Below are 24,046 nucleotides of genomic sequence, written 5' to 3'. Positions count from 1 at the left end.
AAAGGGAACGCGGTACACATCAGTCAGTAAGGAGAACACAGGACACAGCAGTAAGTAAGGGGAAAGCAGAACACAGCAGTCAGTAAGGGGAACACAGGACACCGCAGTCAGTAAAGGGAACACAGGACACAGCAGTCAGTAAAGGGAACGCGGTACACATCAGTCAGTAAGGAGAACACAGGACACAGCAGTAAGTAAGGGGAAAGCAGAACACAGCAGTCAGTAAGGGGAACACAGGACACAACAGTCAGTAAGGCGAATGTAGGGCACAGCAGTCAGTAAAGGGATCACAGGACATACTTTAATAATATGAGTATCATTGTATGCATAAAAACTTCTTTATATTAAGCTAAAAAATATATATATAATTATCAGTAGAGTAGACACATTCCATTGGCAGAGATCACCTACCTTGTGTTTGGGTTTCACAATGGAAGCCGGTCCATCCGCTGGTGCAGTTACACATATAACCATTAATCCCATCCACGCAGGTCCCACCGTTCTGACACGGGTTATTGGAACACTGATTTATTTTCTCTGAGCAATTAGTACCACTCCACCCTAAATGACACTCACACATATAGTCTGAGATGCCAGGCTGGAAAAAATGCATACAAAAAGTTTTATTTTCTATTAAATTCATAGACAATTATATCTGTATTTGTGTAGCTTAAGAATACAACTGGTAAAGGACATCAGGATTAAAAGCCCAGACTGGCAATCTGAAAACATTATTATATGTCAGACAGAAATCACTGGAGGACTTTTGTGAGACTGTCTGGATTGCTCAGCCATTGCATGCCTTGGCTTCATACTGTGGGGTGTTATCTAACATTGCTGAGCCAAGGCGCAACCACACACAATTTTTTTTTTCTGTTTTTTGATGACTGGAAAAGAGTTAAAACATCTACCAGGAATGTATTGCTGTCTCTAAATCAAATGGATAGCTTTACCCACATGTTTTTTCCTGGTGACCCCAAGAAATGAAGGACTTCAGTGTCACCAGAACAGGATCTCACAGACATGAATAGGAGGTTCAAACATTTCCCTAATCTATTACATAAATGTTTCTGCACCTTCTGGACACAGGAATCAATGGGACGTTTTGGAGATTCCTGAGGATCTCTTCATCAGGGCAACAGTAACTGGTTAATTCCAATGCAAATTAATATATTTCATAATAACCTGACTAAAAATGGTCAATAGATGTTTTTAGGAATGTATTATTTGTCCTATAAAGGAATACAAGAAGCCTGTATAACTTTATGTTTATGGTTACATTGTATGCAAAGTCCAAACTTTTTTTGTATTTTCTGAAAAATCTGGAAGGATTTCATTGCTGTCTGGGTACCTGTGTGGTAGAAAGCCCCTTATTTTTGCTCCTATTATATCTGGTACAAAGTGATGGGAAATTCCTTTTTTTTTATACAGTATATGTCCAGGAACAGGAGTTAAGGTGAAAATCTTCCAATGGGTAAACCTGTTTTAGTGAATTCCTCTTTCTTCCTGCTCTGTGCCTGGGACAGGAAGTGAAGAGGAATCTCTCCAAAAGAACACACTCCCTACTCTATTCATAATTAAATCAAAACATTTTGATTTATACATACAATTCCAGGCAGGTTTATAAAGCAGTAAATGCGGCATTCACTAAACATTTACTGAAGGCAAATCTTCCTAGTGGATGTGTCTATATACTTAATATACTATATTAATATACAGTGAATGTGTGGTGAATTTCATATTCCCTGATTTCTGATTATATCCCATAATTAAAGATTGATATCAGCTATAGTATTTACATTGAGGTTAAGGTCTCATTCACACTAGAATCAGCCGGCACGTACAGTTCCATGCTGCGTGCACGGCCGTATCGGGCAGCTCCCGGGTAGGACAGGTGCTGCGTGTGATTAGTACGCAGCCCATGTCTTACTCTATGGGACTATGCGGCCGTATGCCCCCCTTCGCTCACCTCAAGTGCAGGTCCGTACGGGTGCAGGTGTCCCGGCTCGGATGCAGACAGGATCCATCCAGTCAGTGTACGAGTACTCTCACCCGCACGGACGTGCAGGGCGGGTGAGCAAAGGGCGGTGTACAGTCACGTAGTCCCATAGAGAAGGATGGGGGCTGCGTACCAATCACACGCAGCACCTGTCCTTCCCGGGAGCTACCAGATACGGCCGTACACGCAGCACGGAGCTCTACGTGTCTGCTGATTCTCGTGTGAATGAGGCCTAACAGTTAGTTACTAAGACTTTTTTGGGATGTGATAAATTGATTTGTTCAGTATGATAGTTATAAATGTCCAAAAAGAAGATTGTGGCTTTTAAGGTGCTGAAACATATTCCCTCACTTGTATTATTTTTACAGAACCATTTATTAAATCCATATTCATTCTAATAGCCATAGACAGCCATAAAACGTTATACATAAAATCAACAAATGCCACCGGTCCAAACCTCCATGCTACATCAATGGGCCAACATCATTCAAGAACAATAAGTTCTTGAATGATGACATAATGACATAATGGTTATCTTTAAACTGCAGTGACGTACGTAATGAGTTTGGGGGGGATATATAGGAGAGACGGTGGCTCATTTCCACTGGCCATGCTGAAGGAACTCCACTAGGAGGGGAGAGGGCAGCCATTGACCACCCTGGAGATGGAGAGGGATCCCATATATGGTGAGATACACCCGCCGGCCATCCTAACAGTGATGGAATTGTAACTTGCCATTGAAGACTATGCTGGCAGGTATTACCATAAAACTACCTTATATGTGATATTAATCTATAAGGATTATTACATAATTTAAAAAAAAGATTTACTAGATTTTGAGGACTTGGTTGATTAGTATAATACAGAGTTTTTCAAGTGGAAAGATTACAATATTTGATCCTGGATGAGTAATCTTGTTAACATTGTAAGCCCCTCTCCAAGAGTTTAATACACGCATAGAGGAATCGAGCAGTCTAATATACATTTGCATCTACATGCCTCTATTTTTATATTTTTAATATTTGTTTGTGTCAATAGTGATACACCCTTGAATGGCGTCTTGGTCTCTCTCTGTGAAACAAACACAGATTCTATATAGGTTCCTGATTAAACTTGAGGTGAAACGCGTAGAACCGTATTCCAGCAACAGTGGGCCACAAGAACACAACAAATAGGAAGACATACAAGAAAATCATGAACGTTGGTTTAAAGATGATCATTATTGCATCAGAATTGAATGTTCTTGAATGATGTTGGCCCATTGATGTAGGATGGAGATTTTGATCTGTGGCATTTGTTGATTTTATGGTTAACTTTTTATGGATGTCTACTGATATTTTAATGAGTATGGATTCAATAAATGATTCTTTTAACATGATGCAAGTGAGGGAACATGTTTCAGCACCTTATAAGCCCCACTCTTCTTGTTGGTAATTTGAATGCACATATGTAAGAGGTGCGGGGCAACTTCCTCCTTTGCACCCAACTTTGGTCAGTATAGTTATAAATGTAATTGGAATCCGATAATTGTGCCAGGAACCGACATAGGAAGTCACCTTGCACTCTCCATTAACACAAGGGTTTTGCTTCTGGCAGATGTCACTAGTAGACTGGCAGCCATTCGCCCCATATCCATTTCCAGCGTATCCAGGAGGACAAGCACAGACTGGCAGAAGACCCTCTAAGACAAAATAAATAGTAATAATTTGGTCATTCTGTATTATTATCAAGGTAAACAATATACTTCTCCTACTTTCCGATTCTTTTGTTCTCCTCTTATCAGGGTCAACTTGGATGTTTTAGAGTGTAGTGTCAGCCAATTATTTTTATATAGTTTAGATACAGACAAAAGTTTATACGTTGGTTAGATTTTTATTGCTTTCTTTCTCCCCTTTGGGGGACTCCAGACAGCAATAAAATACAATTTTGTTAGTAGAGAAGTTATAACTCTTGTCTATGTTCCCTTTGGAGAGGTTTCTGAGCCAGTAATGGTGGTTACCTGGACATGAACTGAAACCTGACAAAGGTTTAAGCTAGGGATGCACCAATACAATTTTTTTCCAGACCGAGCAAGTGCCAATACGTTTCCTCAAGTACTCGCCGATACCAATTACTGATACCTTTTTATCTAGTGTCATGTGACAATTTTTCTGAAACAATACAGACTATTGATTTTAGGACAGTGGTCAAGTGCTAGAGCTACTGCGACTGCTGTGACCACTGTGACCCTCATAATTCTGCCACTGACAGCAATACATTATACAGCAATACAGAATGCCACCAGCTATAGAGGACTACAAATCTCAGCAATACATTATACAGCAATGCAGAATACCACCAGTTATAGAGGACTACAAATCTTAGCAATACATTATACAGCAATGCAGAATAATACCACCAGCTATAGAGCAGTACAAATCCCAGCAATACATTATACAATTATGCAGAATACCACCAGCTATAGAGGAGTACAAATCTCTGCAATACATTATACAGAAATGCAGAATAATATCACCAGCTATAGAGAAGTACAAATCCCAGCAATACATTATACAGGGATACAGAGTACTTATGCAAATGCACAGTATTCGCACCGATACCAATACTGATACCGGTTTGTTACACACAACCCACAAAAACTTTATTACACTGATGAGACTGTAGATGATAATGACATGTTATAAAGGATATTCTTATAAATTACCTTTGTTTGGAGCACATGAAGCTAGCGGATGGCAACCTCCATTATTCACAGAGCAGGCGTCAATCTGATTGCATGTCTTACCATCACCTTCATAACCTGGTTATAGGATAATGAATAGACATGTAAGCTGTGCAAAAATTCGGTTAGGATATTTAGTTATTTCGGAGTTCGGGATTCGGATCCGAAATTCAATTCGGTTTCGGATTTGGATGAAATCCGAATTTTCGTTAGTTTCGAATGAGTTTATGAATATTCGTTGCAAATACCACAGAAAACCATATACAGATATTAATACTAAAGCTGAAGTTCCCAGACCCGAATGGCATTTAGGATCCAAATTTCATAATTGCATTTGGTAGCTGCCGAATACCGTTCAGGTCTGGGAGCCATATACATATATTACTGAAGCTGAGACTCCCGGACTGGATGCATTAAACCGAAAAACACATCTGATTGGCCAGAAAAGTCACATGCTAGATTCAGTTTTGTTTTTGAACGAAATGTGGATGGGATCCGAAATTCAGAAATGGAAATTCGGACACATTCGGATGCATTGGGATTCGGAAATTCGGATGTGTTTGAATGTCCGAATTTTGGAAAATGTGTCAGAATTTTCATTCGGAATAAAACGAATCGCATTATATGAATAGCATACTGTATGTATGGTACAGAAGTAAGGCTTTATATAACAAAACAATTCAGGGAGCAATGGTGTGCAGGTACTGAGAATGACCAATCCAATCTTATTTTACTGGAGTCAGACCAGTGAAAGATTGTCTTATTGGTTGCTATGTGTGTACTGTAATCAGAGCAAAGAAAGTTTTCTGATTGGCTGCTCAAGTGATTTCACTCTGTATGTTTCTTCCAACTACATTACAAATTGTATATAATCCTAATCTACTCTGAAGGTAAAGTAAGGGTGAAATTACCTGGTGGGCAGGAGCCACAATGATAGGAGCCCATAGTGTTCATACATTTCACCAGCGGGGCCACAGAACACCCTCCATTGTCTGTTAGACACTCATCGATATCTTGGCAGCTGTACCCGTTCCCGCTCCAGCCTTCAAAGAGATACGATTGGAAAACATTTTAGGACAATAAGACAATTGTTTATTATTACAAGAAGTGTAATGCAATGAGTAAAGTGTCACAATATTCATTAACATGGAGGTCCAGCCATACTTTCAGTCTTGCACAGTTGTACCGGCTCTTCTCCTGGACAGGTGTTGCTTCTTCTGATTTCCCTGCATACTGTGAGCTTCTGGCAGAAAGCAGCAGAAAGTCAGAAAAAGCCCACCTAACTTCCTGGCTGGAGGACATCCTAACACAGTCTGACTAGGAACACCCACTCCTCCAGACTGACATCCACCCATCAAGACATTTTGATATTTGCATAACTCCTCCCAGGAACCAGCCCACTGTTTGTATCAGAGCAGAGGACTCTTGCGAGGGGTACTGAGGCAGAGTGCTGTGATGGTTTCAGGAAGCTCTGTACAGCACCCTGTCGGCCCCTCCATGTTTTGCCTGCAAGGCATAGAGAAGCACAGACAATCAGGGATGAATTGATGCACTGTAAAGGTACAGAGTGTACCAAGAACTCCAGCTAATTTTTAAATTTATACATTGTGCTTTCTATGCAGCAAATCTATTACATTGCCTGGTATGGGCATAGAACAGGGTCAAATAAGCTATTTGTTTGCCACGTAAAGGCCGCCTACCTGCAGGGCTGCCCGTTTAAGGAGGCAGCCTGGGGCTGTTGCCTCAGGTGGCATCTCTTTGGATCACGTGAGGTGATGGCAGGCAGAGCGGCCGCACGGTCACGGGTCAAGCAAGTGTGAACCTGGCCTGAATGTCGGTACCTCGGAATGGACATGGGTGGGAGGAAGAGTCTGCAGAATCCAGAGCATTGCACCTGTGACCTACTAATTGCAGTTGCAATGCTTTACTGGGTCCTGTGCAAAAAAAAATGCACTTTTTTGTGCTTTAATTGTTTTTTTTTTCTGATAAAGTGGACTTTGCCTTTAAAGAAGAAGCCACTAAACCAGAATTTTAGTGCCTGGGAAGGTCCAATATGTTCCAAGTTAATATGTTACAATGTAACAAACAAAATAGGAAACAGAGTTGATGATTGATGAAGATTAACAGTTATTTATAACAATTAGACCAAACAACAGAACTTTTAATGCTGTATAGTTTGTGTATCATAAATATGAGATCAGAAAAGGTCTAAATAAAAACACTTCTCTGTTATTAAAATGAAACTTTGTAAAAATAGAAACTTTGTACAAATTAGATACTTGTAGCGGCCACACATCCTGACTTTGCTTTTCGATTTCACAATCCCAGGTTGCAAAGATAAAAAGGATGAGAATCCATCATGCTAGAAGTGTAGACAATGACAGACTTTGAGTAAAGTGATTCTCTCGCAATGCTGGCCCCATAGCAGTTGCATAGAGTGGGTTTATTTACATCCTCCCAGTACACAAGGATAGTAATACGGGAGCTGCTGTTGATGGCTTATTTTAAAAGCCATCAACGTCTTGATCCTGGCTTCACTGCTTATTGTGTCAAAGACCTGGAATTAGTATGCAGTCAGTGAGGTCTAAAAAGCCTGAAATGCTCTCCTGTATGCTTGTTCCAGGTCTGTGACTCACCAGGCAGTGGTGTCATTATCAGGATGATAACTCCATGGCCTGCACCTTTAAAGTGTATGCAAAGACAAAACTTTTTTTTGGTTTATAATTAGGGAAGAGTGGTGAAGGGTTAGTCCCTCTGTCAGATTTCTGTTGCACTGTGTCCCCACTGACAAGATGTAAATCTCTATGTGTGTTAATGACCACTGTCACCAAGGCAGAAAGTGAAAGGAAATCCAAAATTTTAGAGTTGCCTCCAGGGCAATGGGTGAGGGTTAATCATCTAATGGGGACAAATTCTCTGGTGACAACTGTTCTGACCATGTGTCATTATACATCCATATTTAGGGCGTAGCATGAAATATGGTCACATTGACAACCCAAATCAATCGCCCTCCTATTGACACTTCCTCCTGTCATGTTACTGAATGTCTGTACCTTATTGCATCTGTACCTCATTGCATCTCCAGGACAGGAAGTCCTGGAGAGAAATCTCTCAAATTGTGCACAGACAGCAAAAACAAACTGATAGGGTTCTAACCCTTCCCTACTATCCAAAACAAAGAAATGAAAAGGTTTCACTATACTATACATTTATTTTAAAAACAGAACAGCAATAGCATCATCCTTTACTACTAGTGGAGTAACCAATCAGAAATTATTGGTAATAACCATGCCCCCAGCCAACTGATTGGACAATGAAGGAACAGCAGCAGACTAATGAGTAATCAACTCTGCTCCCTCCTTCTGCCAGCATGTGCACTGCAGCAGAATATGGCAGGCCTCTAGTGCAGGCCATCTCTAACACTCTGAGTAAAGCTGCACAGAAGATAACAAAAGTCTTATATCAAGACTCATCAAGGCGTTACAAAATATATTTAAAGTAAAAGCAACATTTTTTTTTTTCCGTTTTGTCCACTTTTTAGGGCCATTTTTGTTTCCTGTCCAATATCCACAACAAGAAGTGAGCAGAAATCTCTCCAAAGTGAGGGAAATCCCTGGAGATCAGCAGGGCCACCAGAACTAGTGTCCCCATTGGAAGATTTCCCATCTGTTCTGATTCTTGCTCTAATCCCTCTCCACTCCTTCCAAACCTACAAAAAAAAACATTTTGTCTTCCCTTGCCCTTTAAGCAATTTTGGGTGAATACATATATGCAGTAATTGGGGACCAGAGTTCAGCTTTTTTTTTTTTCAGAGATTCATTAGTACCTGCAGGGCAGGGGCCACAAGTGAAGGATCCTAGATTATTAGTACACTGGACTGGAGGATTCTGGGAGCAGGGAGGGTTGGGCAGAGAGCATTCATCTATATCCGCAGTGCAGGCGGCGGACCCAGGAGGTGATGTCCATCCCGTTTCACAAACACAGCTGTACCTGGGCTGCCAACACACACATAAAGAAAATGATATCATTATTCCTATTGTGTATAACTGAAATAAGACATTATTTGAGTGTATTTATAATATATATATCATATTTTCATGCTTGTAATTATTTTCTTGCTCTAATCATTGCCATTTTACAGTGGCAGAATCCTTTAATCACCGGTGATTGCCATATTGTAGCGTAAAATTTACCATTTTCAGCCTCTCGTGTCAGTAGATGAATGATGGTAATTTTTTATATACCTTTAAAAATGCATTTACAGCCCCAGGTGCTGGAAGAAAAGGCCTGAAAAGCCTTTAATGATGAATATTTCTGCCCATATATGTTCTTATTACCTCTAGAAATCAACACTAAAGTCCAAAGAGAAGCCAGGGCAATGCACTTCACTATGGCAGCTCAAGTCAATGTCATCACTTTCATGAACCTAGTCAATGAGCAGCAACAAATTATATGTGTTTGTTGGGGCACTGCTAACTTTGGAGTTTGATGCTATAAGAAGAACCACCTTGTCCCAAATATGGTTTTGCTTGAAAATTCTAACTCAGCATGTTCTGATATACTCAGGAAAGGTTACAAACCCTGTTACATTTTTGTTGACATCTATTTCTTTGTTTTGGACATTTTTTCCTATTTTAGGTTGGACTGAATAGGAAGAGAGAGAAAATTCCCCCAACAGGGATGTAGACACCGTAGAATAGAGAACAGCTAGACAAAGTTAGTTAAGAATATACAGTAGATTGCTTTCTGGGTCTCAACTCGGTGAATAACTCTCCTCACTTTGTGTAGTGGGAATCTCTTAAATAAATATATTTAAATCAGGTATTTTAAATGGTTAGCTGCAGTGTGTTTCATTTACATAAACAAAATGTAATTCATGTGCAGGGCTTGAAAAAATTGATAGCGTCTCACCAGTCAGTCAAAAATGTCACCAGTCAGCATGACCGGACTATAGCCTTGCAATTTATGTTAAAATAGTTTGGGGACAGATGGAGCTTTCTTTTGGAGGTATATAATCACCACGGGGGGTATTTTTTTTTTACTATATAATTTAAAAAGTACCATAAATGTAAAAAAAAACAAAAAGGTTTCCTTCTTACCCATATTTTTAGTAAAACATGAAAGTCAGTGTCACGTCGGGTAAATAGACACCAAACATGTCAAGCCTTACAATTGCGTACGCCTGCAAAAATCGCAAAAAACGCCCATCGGCGACGATTAAAACGCTTTTACTGTTCATCAGTTTAGTGTTATCATTGATTAAAGGAGAACTATGGGGTTAGGGCTTTTCCCCATAGTTTTCCTTAGGGTAACGGCAGGACACAAATTAGCATCCTCCCGTCACCCTAAGCTCAGTATGTCTGGATCAGCCCAGCTGCGTGAGTGACAGCTGGCTCTGCCTATCTAGAGGCAGAGCCAGCTGTACCTGCCACCTCCCCCGTCCGTTCCGCCAGTCAGCGCTGGCGGATTGGAGTGGGGAGGGGGGGAATCCAGCCCCTCCCCTGTCACGGCTCTGTGCCGTGACAGGATCGAGAAGTGAGCGATTTGCAGCCCACAAAACATGCATCAAACGCGCGTTTACAAGGGCTATCCGGCTGTATCCTAATGGATACACGCGGAAATACGCCCCAAAGAAGCTCCTGTACTTCTTTGGACATAGGGCGTTTTTCAGCACGTTCCGACACGCTGAAATTCGCCCAAGTGAGAACCATGCCCATAGGAAATAATGGGATTTCACTTGCAGGGCGTTTTACAGCGCGTCGATCAGTGCTGTAAAATGCCCAGGTGTGAACCCGGCCTTAATGGCTCTAAAATTATTGCTCTCACTCCGTTTGCGGCGATATGCAACATGTGCGGCACGTAGGCGCACCTGACGCATATATGCGTGTGTATGTGGGGCATTTTTAAAATCCAAGGGAGGATTTTACAGGTAAACAACATACATAAAATATGATAAATTAACATATGGATTCTTCTTGGAATAAATGGCAAGGGAGCCTTTTTAAAATCAACTCTTATTCATAGGCTCCTACCCATGCCTACTCTATTCAGAGGAACAGAAACCTTTCTGGCTGCAGTTAGCGCTTTAGGATGGCCTTGACCATCCAAGTGCAAACATATTCTTTAAACTATGCCTATGTTTACTAAGCAGCTCCCTTCCTGGTTCCCAAAAATGGGGACTAGTCTGCTAAAATAGGATAGGATTTTCTACATAGGATCTCAGTGCTCTCAAGCTCATAATTAATCATTTTGTGTCATGGATTGATGAGTACCAATGGTAAGCATAGGCTCTCCTGAAGGAGTTCCCATCCTTGACAGGCTCCCCTGCAAATAGATTTGTCTTCCTTGTGTGACTCTCATTGGCCAAAGTCTTCAGGTATCTCAACCAGAAACGGCTGATGAGCTCAAAACGTGCCCAATATGAAGAGCAAGAAGGTGCATGTGGTCATCCGTAAACATGTGGGACCACCTCCCACTCATCTCTCATAAGCAGCTCCTGTTTCCCAACAGAATGTACCAGCATGCTTCAACATTCCTTACACTAATGCTACAAATATTCTTTATTCAGGGTGCATTCATTTGCTACATCTGCATATTATTTTTATTTTTGGGAAGTGATGCACCAGAATCATACTTATTCACCAGAATCATATACATGAGGTTCCACTTACCTGACCTGGCTGGACTCTGTCTAAGTCTGTACAGATCCCTTGGACACAGAGCTCTGCAGAACCCGCTTTACAGTCATCATACTTGGAGGTGCATTGTGGGCCGTACCACTCTGGAGTACAGGTGCACCTTTAGTAGACAACGTTTGTTATATACCACTTTAAGGTTTAAAGAACACAGCTTTGAATAATTGTATCTTTTGTTCCATCAAAATATGATATATACTGCATTTCAATAAGTTAGATTTACTTTGAATGGCTGCTATCTAAAGCAAGGGAACTTTTATTCAACTGTTATAAATTAGATGTAGCTCTTAATACACTTAAATGCCATGACCATCAAATATTGAGCATTATTTCATGTTTTTTAAATAAACATTTTATTTTTATTTTTAAAAAGTTTAAAAATGTTAGTATTGTTATTTTTGTATTTATTGTATTTTGTTTTTGTATTATAATACAATAAATCCAATTTATTGTGAGCATGCATGCTATAAATATATCATAATATGTAAAAAAAAAAAAAAAATAAACATAGTAAAAAATATATAATATGCTTTTTAAAAACAAAATATAAAAAAACAAAATATAAACTGTTGTTAGGGTAAGAAAACCAATGCGGTACAAGTGATAGAGCTTGCGCTCTCTCCCTTTAAAATCTCAGAACATTAACATGACAGTTAACTTCCCGCTACCTCACCTCCCTGAGCTGCCATGAAGGGATGCTTTTAAAAAAAGGGGGTGAGGATTAACATCTTAATTCTTTCCTACATATTGTATGCTAAAGGTTTTATCATTAGGCTGTACTGTACTGTATGTCTGCAGTCTGCCAATTATATTCTGTTGCTTATATGCCATCTTGGACAAGAGTGTCATAAAACCAGATATATTGCATTTACATTTACCTGTAACTTCCAGGCGTGTTCTCACATATACCTCCATTCTGACAGCCCAGTGTGGTCCCACCATACTTCTGACATTCATTGACATCATCAGCGCAGGCAGGACCCTTGTACAGAAAATGAGCTTAAGTATACATTTTTCTCAATTTATTTTTTTTACTTTATGACAAATCTCATTTTAGAGAACAGTACACTGACCACTAATGAAAAGGGTCGCCTACTCACTGAGCACCATTGTAAGGGAGCACTTAAGCACTGACCACCAATATAAGGGGACACTTTTCCACTGATCCCCAGGGTAAGGTGATACGTCTCCACTGACTACCAATTTTAGGGGAAGTGTCTTCACTGAACACCAGTGAAGAGGGTGACTTACCCTCCAAGGAGGGCCGGATTTACTCTCTCTGCTGCCCCAAGGCCAGGTTCCTCAATGTGCCCCCACCCACCAAGCCCCCCTCCCCCCATGGAGAATGGCAGACCTGCAGTCTGCATACAAGTGATCTTGGCGACATTGCTGAGATTACTTGTACAAAACAAGCGGCGGCTTCCCCACTGTACATTTAGGTCTGCTTGCCCAAAGCAGGGCTAAATGTAGAAAACAACTAACTGCTCGGTGCCTGGAACTGCATGTCCCGGGCATCAGGAGATAGGAATTGCACACCCCTGCTGCCCCTCTACTCCCTGCTGCCCCAAGGCTGGGCCTTGGTTGGCCTTGTGGGAAATCCGGCCCTGCCTCCAAGCACCAGTGTAAGGGGACACATCCTCACTGATCACCAAAGTAATGGGGCATTACATTTACCATCAGCATAAAGGGACACTTCTCTGCTGACAACCAATGACAGAAGAAGACTACTGTATGTATATCCATTAAGTCTGCCCTTGATATTATATTTTGTCTGCATAGAGAAAATAATTTTACCAGATGTTCCCTGAAGCCTTAACAATATTTCAAGGAGTTCCTTCAAGGTAAAAAGGCTGATTTATGTCAACTAAACATTTTCCATACCAGAAGTCAGATGTGTAAATGAATGCTTTGAACTGGTTTCTATGCCTTACGTCACTTTTCTGCCCATTCTTTTTTGTTGCTTTACTATAGATGAAGCTTCTGAGACAACAATTCCTGTGATATATTGTAATGCTAATCCATGATAATAATATATGTCTCCTTTTTAACGGTTGCTCTTCTAAGAAATGATGGGTGAGAAACACCCTAAGCCATAAGTTCATGGGAAGAACCTTCTTTTTTTCCATGTGATGCTCAACATCCTATTATAAAGAATATGTATGTAACCACTTCAAGAGATAGCCAATACATTTGTCATAGTGGACTAAATATGACAATTACTGCAGGACATTCTCATTGGCTGAACAATGTGCAGCACACAAACTCTCGATCCAATCCCCTGCAGCAGTAAGGCACGCATGTAAAAGACCGAATTCATGACTTTTTGTTACATGCAGTACATACCCCCTCTTATATTTTAGACACGGAAAGTTCCGGTCACTCACATTAAATGCATCAATGTAAAATATGTCTCAAGGAATTAAAGCATAATTCCATCTTTCTAAAATGTTACTGACATGTGATAATGGTATGTTAGTCAGTGACATAAACTTTGTAAGTTATATTTATAACTCTTTGATACATGCACTGGGATTGGCACATCAGCATTGCCCCTGTCATTGCACACCAGCATTGCTTGCTGGTATGAATGGGCCCCTAAAGTTTGCAGTCGATTACAGTGCTTTGGCATTGTCAGTGCACAAAAACTACAGTAATGTTTCTGCAGCTGTAATTGCTTTAATATTTTCTGCAGGCTAAATCATGCTCTTTGTTTCCTATTTTTGGGGCATATTCCAGTTCTCCCTCAATTAAGTATACAGTATTTGTGGCTATAGTCTCTCTGAAATAGTGTAATCTAATGGTGATGTCTTCATTATACCCTGCCTGGTATCTCCCCAATAAACTGTGGCCTGGTAAAAATGCTTGTATACTGTGCATTCAGTTGGTGAAATATTTTGCTAACTGTATATTTCTATTTTGTGATAAAACCTGTCTCATCATCCCCCTTTAATTTTAGTCTAGTAAGAAGCTTAATATGTCAAATAAATATACTTAAAGGAGAACTATGGGGTAACTGTTTTTCCCCATAGTTCTATTTAGGGTCATGGGAGGACATATACTAACCTCCTCCTGTGACCTAAAGTTCAGTATATACTAACAGTGCCGCAGCCGGGACGGACCCCGACAATACTGTCAAGATCCACCTAGCTGCATGAGTGACAGCTGACTCTGCCCATCTAGAGGCAGAGCCAGCTGTGCCCTCCCCCATTCGTTCCTCCACTTAGCGCTGGAGGATCGGAGAGTGGAGGGGGGAACCGTGAAGACGACCGTGAAGTGAGCAGATCGCTGCATGTTTCTGCTCACTTCCCGATCGATAGAGCCGACCTGTGACAGCTTCTTTGTCACAGGTCGGCTCTAACTATGAGGATAAGCGAAAAACACTCACCTCATAGTTCTCCTTTGATACACTTTTTAATTCATGATATAACATGTCATGGCTCTTCCTCTGAAATTGCAGCCTAGTAAAAAGGCATATATACTGTGCATCCAGTCTGTAACTTTCTTCTGGCTTTTGGCTCTGAAATATTACACCCCCTTTTTTTTCATGATAAAACCTGCAAGGTCTCTAAAATTGTAGCCTACTAAAGCTGCTTACACAATGTGCATAGAGGCTGAACAGTATTTCTAGCTCCTGTGTCTGAAATAATACACTTGAACTTTGATGTTATTATAATACCTGTAAATTCTCTCCCTCTTTCATTGTGGTCTAGTAAAAGTGCTTTCATGCAGTGTGTTTGTTCAATATTTCTGGCTTATGTCTCTGACATAATACACTGTAATTTTTTACTTCAAAATGAAAACTGCCTTGGCTTTCCCTCTTAATTGCAGACAAGTAAAACTGCTTACATAATGTACATTGATTCTATACAATATTTCAGGCTGCTGTCTCTAAAATAATACACTATATTGTTTTTTCTTGTTAAAAAATGATTCATCTCTCCCTCTTACATTGCTGACCAATCAAGCAGCTAACATATTTTCCAGCCACTGTGCTATATTTCCTGGGCCTCCAGGAAAATTAAAAATGTCCAACAGTTGTTTAGTATTCAGGGGATTGGATCTTTTGAAAATATTAGAAAATCACGGGAGATCCTGACCTATACATTTTTTCATTGCGTTCAAATCAAAGACTTTCTCGATTCTACTATTTGTGGTCATACTACACCCCCCTAATTTTTGACAGGCTTTGAAGAAGATGCCTCCACAATACATGATCAACTGGGTTACTCTCTTCTTTGTATAGGGACCTTCTCTCCACAAGGGCACCCACACAAGAGACTTCAAACAAAGATGTCAAAATGATTCCTATAAGGAATTCCTATAAGGAATTTCTTTGGGTCTGGTCCAGCTGGATAGGCTACCTACGCTCCGTAGGCCTGAACCAGGATTGCTTACTTACTTAGCTCACTAAGACTGGATTGTGTCTCAGGTGAAATATTTTTATCTTTTTCTTAATTTTCTACTTTCTTTTACTCTTCTCTGGTTCTCTCTTTCTCCTGCCCTGACCTTCTTCTCTTCTCTTTTCCTTTCTCTAGGTGTTGTGATTTTCTTCTATTCCTGTTTATAGGAAGTTTTTCCTCTACTGCTTATATTGACAGCATCTTTTTTACTGCTTACTGGTTTTATCAGGACAATTATCCTTTAAAGAACATTTTCCCGTGCTTAGGAGATGAATGCGGTGTCAATGTACTAAATATCGTTGCTTTATCAGTTTAGTCCTAATTCATGTTGTACCTTTTCCTTTACAACCTTTATTGTGAATGCAGTTTTTATTGTTCTGTGTAGCATTCTCTTTTGTTAAACCAAATGTAAACTCTTGTGAATTGCAATTTACACAATTGTTGTGTTTCCCACGTTGCCCTCAAAGTCACAAAAAATGAGGGATCCTCTCCCCCACTAAATGTTATTTCTTAAAATGTATTTTTGTTGTGGTACATGTCCCCCGTTGCAGTGCCCAGCTGTTTCACATTCGTTTCACATACCCTTGCCAACTGGCCTTGGAAAGTGCCAGAATTGATTTTCAAGATTCACCCTCCTTCCCATAGACTTTAATGGAGTTCGGATTAACATGCACACCTTGAGGATTGTCAGATGAGTTTGATGAGTGCCCAAACACATTTGGCTCATCACTAGCAGTCAATCAGGTGCCAGCCTTCTAAGCAATCATCACATCAATCTGATTGGTTTCTCTAGACAATGCATTGAATATTCTTCTAGTTTTATAAATCAGCCCTTGGTAACAGTCCATGATGGGACATAGGGGAATAGTTCTGCCTCTGTACCTGCCAGTTATCGGTGCACAAACAAAAGAAGGAATCCAAAAGGTTCAGACACATCCCTGAATTCTGGCATGGGTTACTACTGCATGACTTTCGGTTCATAACCTGTCATTATAAAAAGAGCTTAATTAATTTTTAGGCATTAAAAACACATTTGCATGTATCATATATACTGCATATTCACAACAGCAAACACATGTGATATTTATTCTTCAAGAGGACCTGTAGCCAGACCATTAATTTCATTAACAATCTTCTTATAAGGCTATACAATATATGCATTTAACATATTTTATGCATGCTTTTGACCTTCAAAAGCCTTCCTATGTGTAGACATTCAAAAGACTGCTACTGGACGTCGCCATCTTGGATGTGCTGTCAGCAGCCCCAGCAAACACAAAGCTGTCACTCAAGTGATACCTTATAGTGTTCCTCTTTACTCTTTCCCTGGCAGCTACATAAAAGACTAGGTACAGAGGTGAAAAGTTTTGGAGCTGGGCCAGCACAAACAGTAATTAAACACACCCAGAAGCGAAGAGGGCTATTACATGGAAGCAGGGAGGAGGCTATCCTAGAGAATTGGCTCTTCCAAATGAAATCCCATTTTCTAGTAAGTTCAAAGGACCATCACAGGCAAGTGAACAAAAAAATTAATTATAAAAAAGAAAAATGCTGCAAGTCAGCTTTTAAAATACTTGATTCTTCTGTGCTTTTACCTGCAGTGTTTCTAAGTAGGGCACAAGGTCACTTTCAGTATTATTAGCTGCGCTTCAGTAATGCCAATCATGAGAAGTAAAATATGGGGGATGCATCAGTGGCTAGAAATAAATGCAATTAAAAGCTGTACATGTGCATAATGCACTTCTGGGTCCTGAGTTTGAATCCCACCTGGGGCACTGTCTGCGTGGAATTTGTATGTTCTTACTATGTTCGCATAAGTTTCCACCCACAATCCAAAAACATGTTGGTGGGTTCATTGGCTTCTTCCCAAAACTGGGCTAAACTGTGTGTATGGAGGAGATAAAATCTCAGAGATTGGTGACTGATAAAAGAGGGCTCTATCTACTCGCTGCAGAATATGCCAATATATGCAAGACATAGAACATTGGAAATATATCAATATAACATACAGCTTACCTCTTGCAAAACTTGAACTCTGTTTTCAATATCAGACAACTAGAAAGAGAAGGTAATCCCCATCATAAAATGTTCATTCCTTCGCCAGTCATCATTTATCACAATTTAATAGAAAACATTTACATTTATCAGCAATTCTTTAATTTTAGTAAATTATAAAAGGGTTTGGACCTCTGTTAGGATTATAATGCTGTTTTTCTTGCTGTTGGAGAGATTTCCCCTTACTTCCTGTGCGGTCACCAGTACAAGACGTTTGGGACAATCTCTACAATCTGGAAATAGCAATACCGCTTTAGTGGAGAGGGGAACTCTGTTGATGTCTATGTCCTTATTGGAGAGATTTCCTATGCTACTATGATATTGGCTGTACAGGAAGAGAGTGAAACTCAACCTATTGTCTGTGTGAAAATCACACACACCTGGTGCGTGCGTGTGTTTAGGTTAGTAAATCACCCCCATAGACTGCAATAAAAATCTGAATCACAATGACTGGCTGAAAACTGATGATGTCAGCATTTTCATAAGACAATATTGTTTCAGATAGTGCACTGGAAGTCCCGTCTGGAGGATGGAGTGATCCCAAGCAGGGGGGTGGTTTCCAGTGTACTTAATTTGAACAATAAAGTTTTATGAAAATGTTGACATTATCAGTGTGCGGCTGGTTTTGTTATTCAGCTTTCTATGGGGTGCATGGACCAGCTTCATGCTGCCTGTTTCTGCTTTCCTAGACATAGGCATAACATGCAAGTTTGTGAATGGCAATCTTTTCTGTCTGCCTCCTGCAATAAAATTCAGTCCAATTTTGCCATCAACGAAATTTTTGCTGAAGCGTTGACTCTAATTTTTGCTCACTGAGCTGTTTAGGCAAAATTTGCGTGGAAGAAAAATGGTCTACTCTGTTTATCTAGTGCTTCTCTAGTGTCTCTCCCATCCTATGGAACTCCTGTCTGGCTATCTCCTACTCTGTCTGCCTCTACGCGATCCCGCCTCAACCACACCACTGAACTATGAATTTCTCAAACAATTCATACCCACACAGCTACCACCTCTTGTACCACTTGCCCTTGAGATTGTAAACTCTCTCGGGCAGGCCCTCCATACCATCTTGTCTTTATTTGTATTGTAACTGTAATGTCTTCCTTATATTGTAAAGCGCTGCGCAAACTGTTGGCGCTATATAAATCCTGTATAATAATAATTTCTATTTCTTTCGCAGGTTGATTTTTTGGGGAGTCTTTCGGGTAGTTTAGTTTATAAATTTGTGTCCTTTCTTTTTTGTTTTTTTCCTTTTTTGATCTCATGCACACAGACATACAATGTGCTGCATTGTATTCTATTGGCCCTATCTGCTCTGTCCTGTTTTAGTCCTTAGTGTTTAGCTACGTAAACAAAAACTAGAACAATCCGCATTCATAGTCTGATTTTGGCCATAATACATGAGACTGAAAACTCTGTCCCTTTTGCCCCTCTTCCCTCCCCATCTCCCTTTGTTCGTGATGTTCTTTGTCTCTCCTATCTGTTTAGGTCTGATGATTCCTTACATTGGGGAAACCTGTGCATTATATGGGGTGATACTTTGTTTACTATTTGTATTTTTCTTATGACTAATTGTGAGCCTACTGTTGTAGTCAAAGAGAGATGAACTCATCAGTCTGCTGCTTCTCCTTTCACTGTCCAATCCTAGGAACCAAAATGACAGCTTCTATCTAATGGGTGACAGACAGGGCCGGATTCACTCTCTCTGCTGCCCCGAGGCCAGGTTCCTCAATGCACCCCACTACCCACCAAACCCCCCCACATGGAGAATGGCAAACCTGCACGCTGCATACAAGTGATCTCTTCAACATCGCCGGGATCACTTGTACAAAACAAGCGGCGCCTTCCCCGCTGTACATATAGCCCTGCTTCCCCAAAGCAGGGCTAAATGTAGAAAACAACTACCCGCCCGGCACCCGGAACTGCATGTCCCGGGCATCGGGAGATAGGAATTTCACATCCCAGTTGCCCCTCTGCTCCCTGCTGCCCCAAAGCTGGGCCTTGGTTGGCCTTGTGGGATATCCAGCCCTGGTGACAGGTTTCCTTTAATACCATAATAACACGGTAACTTTGCCAAACCACGGGCAGCGATAAATAAAGCTTTACCTTTGTACTGAGCTGAGCGAGCTGGTTGGACACAGTCTGGTTGTTTCCAAGAACGTTTGCTTTTAATGCAGAAATTTCTTCTCTGTTTTTGTGTATCTGAAATACAAAAGGAGACGATTTCAGCATGGCGTGGCCTCCGCCTAAATATATTGGCATTCACTGGTGGCCGGTTACCTGAGCCAGCAGATCAGACAGGTCATCATCATTAACTTTTATTTTTCCATACGAGCTGGTCTTAAATTCAATACATTTTGTCTGGCTGACTGAAAATATTAGGTTTCCATTTTCCGAGGACATCCGAGGTCTGTTGGGAAAAAAAAAAAAATTCACCCAGAGCTTTTATAACGTTAAACGATATTTTATGTATTTTGTTTTTGCAAAATGACCAACCGACAGAGGTTTTTGGCCCCTGCAATCTACTGTATAAGTTGTTACTGGACACTCTACGTGGCACACAATCTTTGATTTCTGTACTTCACTTCCTGTTCCAGTGACAACGTTGTCATTATATTTGTATTGTGTCTGTACGGTTGCCAGCGCGGTGGTAGAAATGGGACATTCTGCCTTAACCCTTGAAGTTTCCATTACTCATCCAATAGCACCCTTAAAGTGTTCTTAACAGTGAAGAGACCACAAGCCTGGTGTTTTGCCCCCCAAAAAGTGGCTACCTTAGAGGTCAGACGATCACAGAGATCCTCGATTTATTTTATCTGTGATTAAAGGAAACCTAAGGAAATTGTATTTCCTATGGCATTGCTAACTAGCCAATTTAAAGAACAACTCCAGGTAAAATTTGTATTTACCCTTGCAGTGGAAGGGTTAAGTGCTCATTTGTGCCTAGGTTCAAAAATAATAAAGTTGTACTCACCCAATCCTATGAGCCAGCTGGCTGTCACAGCACTCCTTCCTGCCTGTCTCCTTCTCCACTGTAGTGATGGTATGTCCCTTGGCATCCTCACGTCCTATACACTGTGTATAGAACATGATGACTCAGGAACCATAGACTGCTGCAGCGTAGCTGGAGAGAGGCTCCAGGGACTGGTCTAAGAGCAAGCTGGATCTGAGGATTGGGTGAGTATAACTTTTTTTATTCTTATTCTTGAGCACTTAACCTTTGCAGCATGGGGGTAGCCCCACTGCAAGGGTTAATACACTTTTTTTTTAAAAATGTGTCCCTTTGCTGCATCTAAATGCCAGTCAAGTCAGAGGAAAAGATAGCAGAGGATCATAATGACATGTAAGTAAAGTGTCATTCACAGTGACATGCCAGTGAGTATGGCCTCCTACACCCACCATGGCTAGCATAAGAACACAGTGCTCCTTCATAGCAGATGTGTGCTTTTCCACATGTGGATTTAAGATGCGGTTTTGAAAGCTTTTTAGTGATTGTACATATGGGCAATGGAAGCGGATGGTAAAGTAGAACTTGAGAAAACTTTCTATTAGCTATGTATATAATATGAAAGGGTTACAACATTTTTTAGGTTGCTATTGCTATCACTGTCAACATGGGGGAGATTCATCCCTTCTGTCTGCCTGAAGGTACAAGAATTGTGGCTTATCTGAGGTCTGAAGGTGGAGGCATTGGGGATAATCTGAGGTCTGAAGGTGGAGGCATTGGGGATAATCTGAGGTCTGAAGGTGGAGGCATTGGGGATAATCTGAGGTCTGAAGGTGGAGGTATTGGTGATGATCTGTGGTCTGAAGATCCTGAAATTGGGTTTGAAAATTAAATCAAAATTAATGTTCTTAGATATCTTTTATTTTCTTGGCGAATGTGTGTAATGTAACACAGATTTTTCTGCAACTAGATGGAGCTCCTCAGCTCCACCTAGCAGAAAAGCCTCAGATGGCTGTTTTGCCCACTAATCTCTACCAAGTCGAACTAAGTGGATCTTTAGCATGTGATCTCTGTTATAACCAATCACAGCAATCACATACTACTGTTTACATTATTATTCCCTCCCCTTACTCTTACAACAGAAGAATAAGAGCAAATAGTAGTAATTGTGAATGAAAAATAAATAGATCAGGAACAGCAGCTGCTGATCATCCATTCATTTTCACTGACTTGGATCATTTAATTAACCCGTACACACACACACACACACACACACACACACACACCTGTCCCTTCAATAGACCTGACTACGTTATTGCAAACTATTATTTAAAAGCAATAAGGTTAGCAATACTTATTGTGAGATCTCATCCAATCATGGGGGGGATTAGTGAATGCAAGAGATGAGAGACAAACATCATATGCCTGATCTCACACATGCACCACACAACATTAAAGTCATCTATGTTTTCCCCATAATCTCACAGGTTCTTGCAGTTTAGAAACTAGATCTCCCTGGAAGGCACTGGTGATGTAGCTTTCCCAGCAGGAACCGGTAATCCCTGGCTACATCACCAATGCCTCACTAGACCAGGTGCGGAAATCCTGGTTCAGCACTGGCCTATACACATACAGCACAGCAATGAAGTAATAAAATGAACTAGGATCACACTAATCCAGCACGTTATTATTCTGAGTTGCCCCACTCAAGCGGCGGCCATATTGAGTGGGGCACGTGAGATTAATAACGTGCTGGATTAGTGTGATCCTAGTTCATTTTATTACTTCATTGCTATGCTGTATGTGTATAGGCCAATGTAGTTGGATCTGTATGTGCGTTATAATTAATCGAAATTAATCGATTAATCAATTTAAAAAAAAATTGGATTAATAGAACACAAACATTTTAAATCAGTACCAGCCCTATAAAAAATATGTGGGGTTGACTTAATGGAGAAAGTAAAAGTTCAGTTCTAAGGCATGATAGACTTCCCTAAAAAGATGAGTTTTTAGGAATTGCATGAAAGTGTACAGAGTCTGAGATAAGCTAACAGATTGAGGAAGAGAGTTCCAGAGGATTGGAGAGTCTATAGGGATGTCCTGGAGGCAAGCATGGGAGAAAGGGACAAGAGAGATAGAAAGCAGGAGGCCTTGGCAGGCATGAAAAGGAGGGTTTGGGTGATATTTTGAGACGAGGTCGGTGATATAGTAGATTAGAAGTACAACTACGCGTGCAAAAAGTTAAAAACAAAGACTACAGCATGCAATTATTCACTGGCACACTGTTTATCTAATGCTTGTGAATATGACACTTATTGTGGAAAAGGTTGCTGACCCTAGGTAGGGCTAGCATAATCCCAAGTTTTCTCACATAAACTGCTTTAGCTAAGTAAAATTTTTTTAAACACAGTATGGTCTCAAGGGATGTTCTTATGGGCCCGAATTATGGTTGTAAAAGACCCAACTCATTTAACCCGAACCAAACTATGCAGATCAGTGATCTGAAAATGCATTATACTCCTCGTATGGATTTTCATAACACCCCTAATGGCCTGCATGGGTATGATTGAGCCCTTCTGAAAACAATGTCCAAGCATCTTGTCTGCATTAGAAAATGAATCACCCATAGTAACCAATTGCATTTTCTCATTCTACTGCAGGAGAGAACCAAAACTGAAATCGTATTGGTTACCACAGTGTTAGATCATCAACAAGGAAACATAGGCAGGAGCCAAGGGCCTGATGAATGTCCAGGGGGCTCAGATACACCTTTTATGGCCCTGCAGTAAACCAGGAAGATAGAACAACTGGTCAAAGCTGTGCACCTGCCTGCCACTTCACAAGGGATGATGCACTGGTAGGCAGTTGTTGTCTGATGGGGCCATACCAAAACAGACAACAGATTTCCTGTACCTATTGCTGTCCCTATTAATGGCAATCGAAGAATGGTGGGAAAACTGCTACCTTGCCATTTTGTTTAAATGCATCTCATAGTTACTATTAGACTTTACATGTTTCTTTCTTTTTAATAAAGTCTACAATTTCAGCAGCAATTTAATAAGACTTACTGGTCATAGAGCGCTTCCCTTTTCTGTCTGGATTTCGATGGCTCCCCAAGCTGACATATAAGTCCGGAAATTATCAATAACGCCCGTAGAAAGTGCCTGAAAAAGTGGCCTGGAGAAAGCATGTTCACGGTTGGCTTTCCCCAGGCAGTGAGGTGAAAGCAGT

At 40.6% G+C, this 24,046-nt stretch overlaps 1 protein-coding gene across 1 annotated transcript in view; it reads right to left on the bottom strand.

Moving 5' to 3' along the window:
* Positions 1-24,046, bottom strand: part of CUBN (cubilin) — a 152,952-nt gene extending 128,906 nt beyond the window's left edge. The window contains exons 1-12 of the mRNA XM_018564195.1: positions 23,884-24,046; positions 20,149-20,278; positions 19,975-20,070; positions 17,833-17,871; positions 16,699-16,800; positions 12,295-12,398; positions 11,393-11,519; positions 8,548-8,716; positions 5,633-5,764; positions 4,704-4,799; positions 3,556-3,680; positions 412-598 (exon numbers count right to left, since the gene is read on the bottom strand). Of these exons, the coding sequence (XP_018419697.1) occupies positions 412-598; positions 3,556-3,680; positions 4,704-4,799; positions 5,633-5,764; positions 8,548-8,716; positions 11,393-11,519; positions 12,295-12,398; positions 16,699-16,800; positions 17,833-17,871; positions 19,975-20,070; positions 20,149-20,278; positions 23,884-24,005 (1,429 nt within the window). The 5' untranslated portion in view covers positions 24,006-24,046. The remainder of the gene's footprint in view (positions 1-411; positions 599-3,555; positions 3,681-4,703; positions 4,800-5,632; positions 5,765-8,547; positions 8,717-11,392; positions 11,520-12,294; positions 12,399-16,698; positions 16,801-17,832; positions 17,872-19,974; positions 20,071-20,148; positions 20,279-23,883) is intronic.

Source organism: Nanorana parkeri, unplaced genomic scaffold (assembly GCF_000935625.1).
Source record: "Nanorana parkeri isolate BGI_ZX_2015 unplaced genomic scaffold, ASM93562v1 scaffold23, whole genome shotgun sequence".
Classification (NCBI taxonomy): Eukaryota; Metazoa; Chordata; class Amphibia; order Anura; family Dicroglossidae; genus Nanorana; species Nanorana parkeri.
The sequence above is the reverse complement of the archived record's forward strand: the minus strand, read 5'-3'. Positions and strand labels throughout refer to the sequence as shown.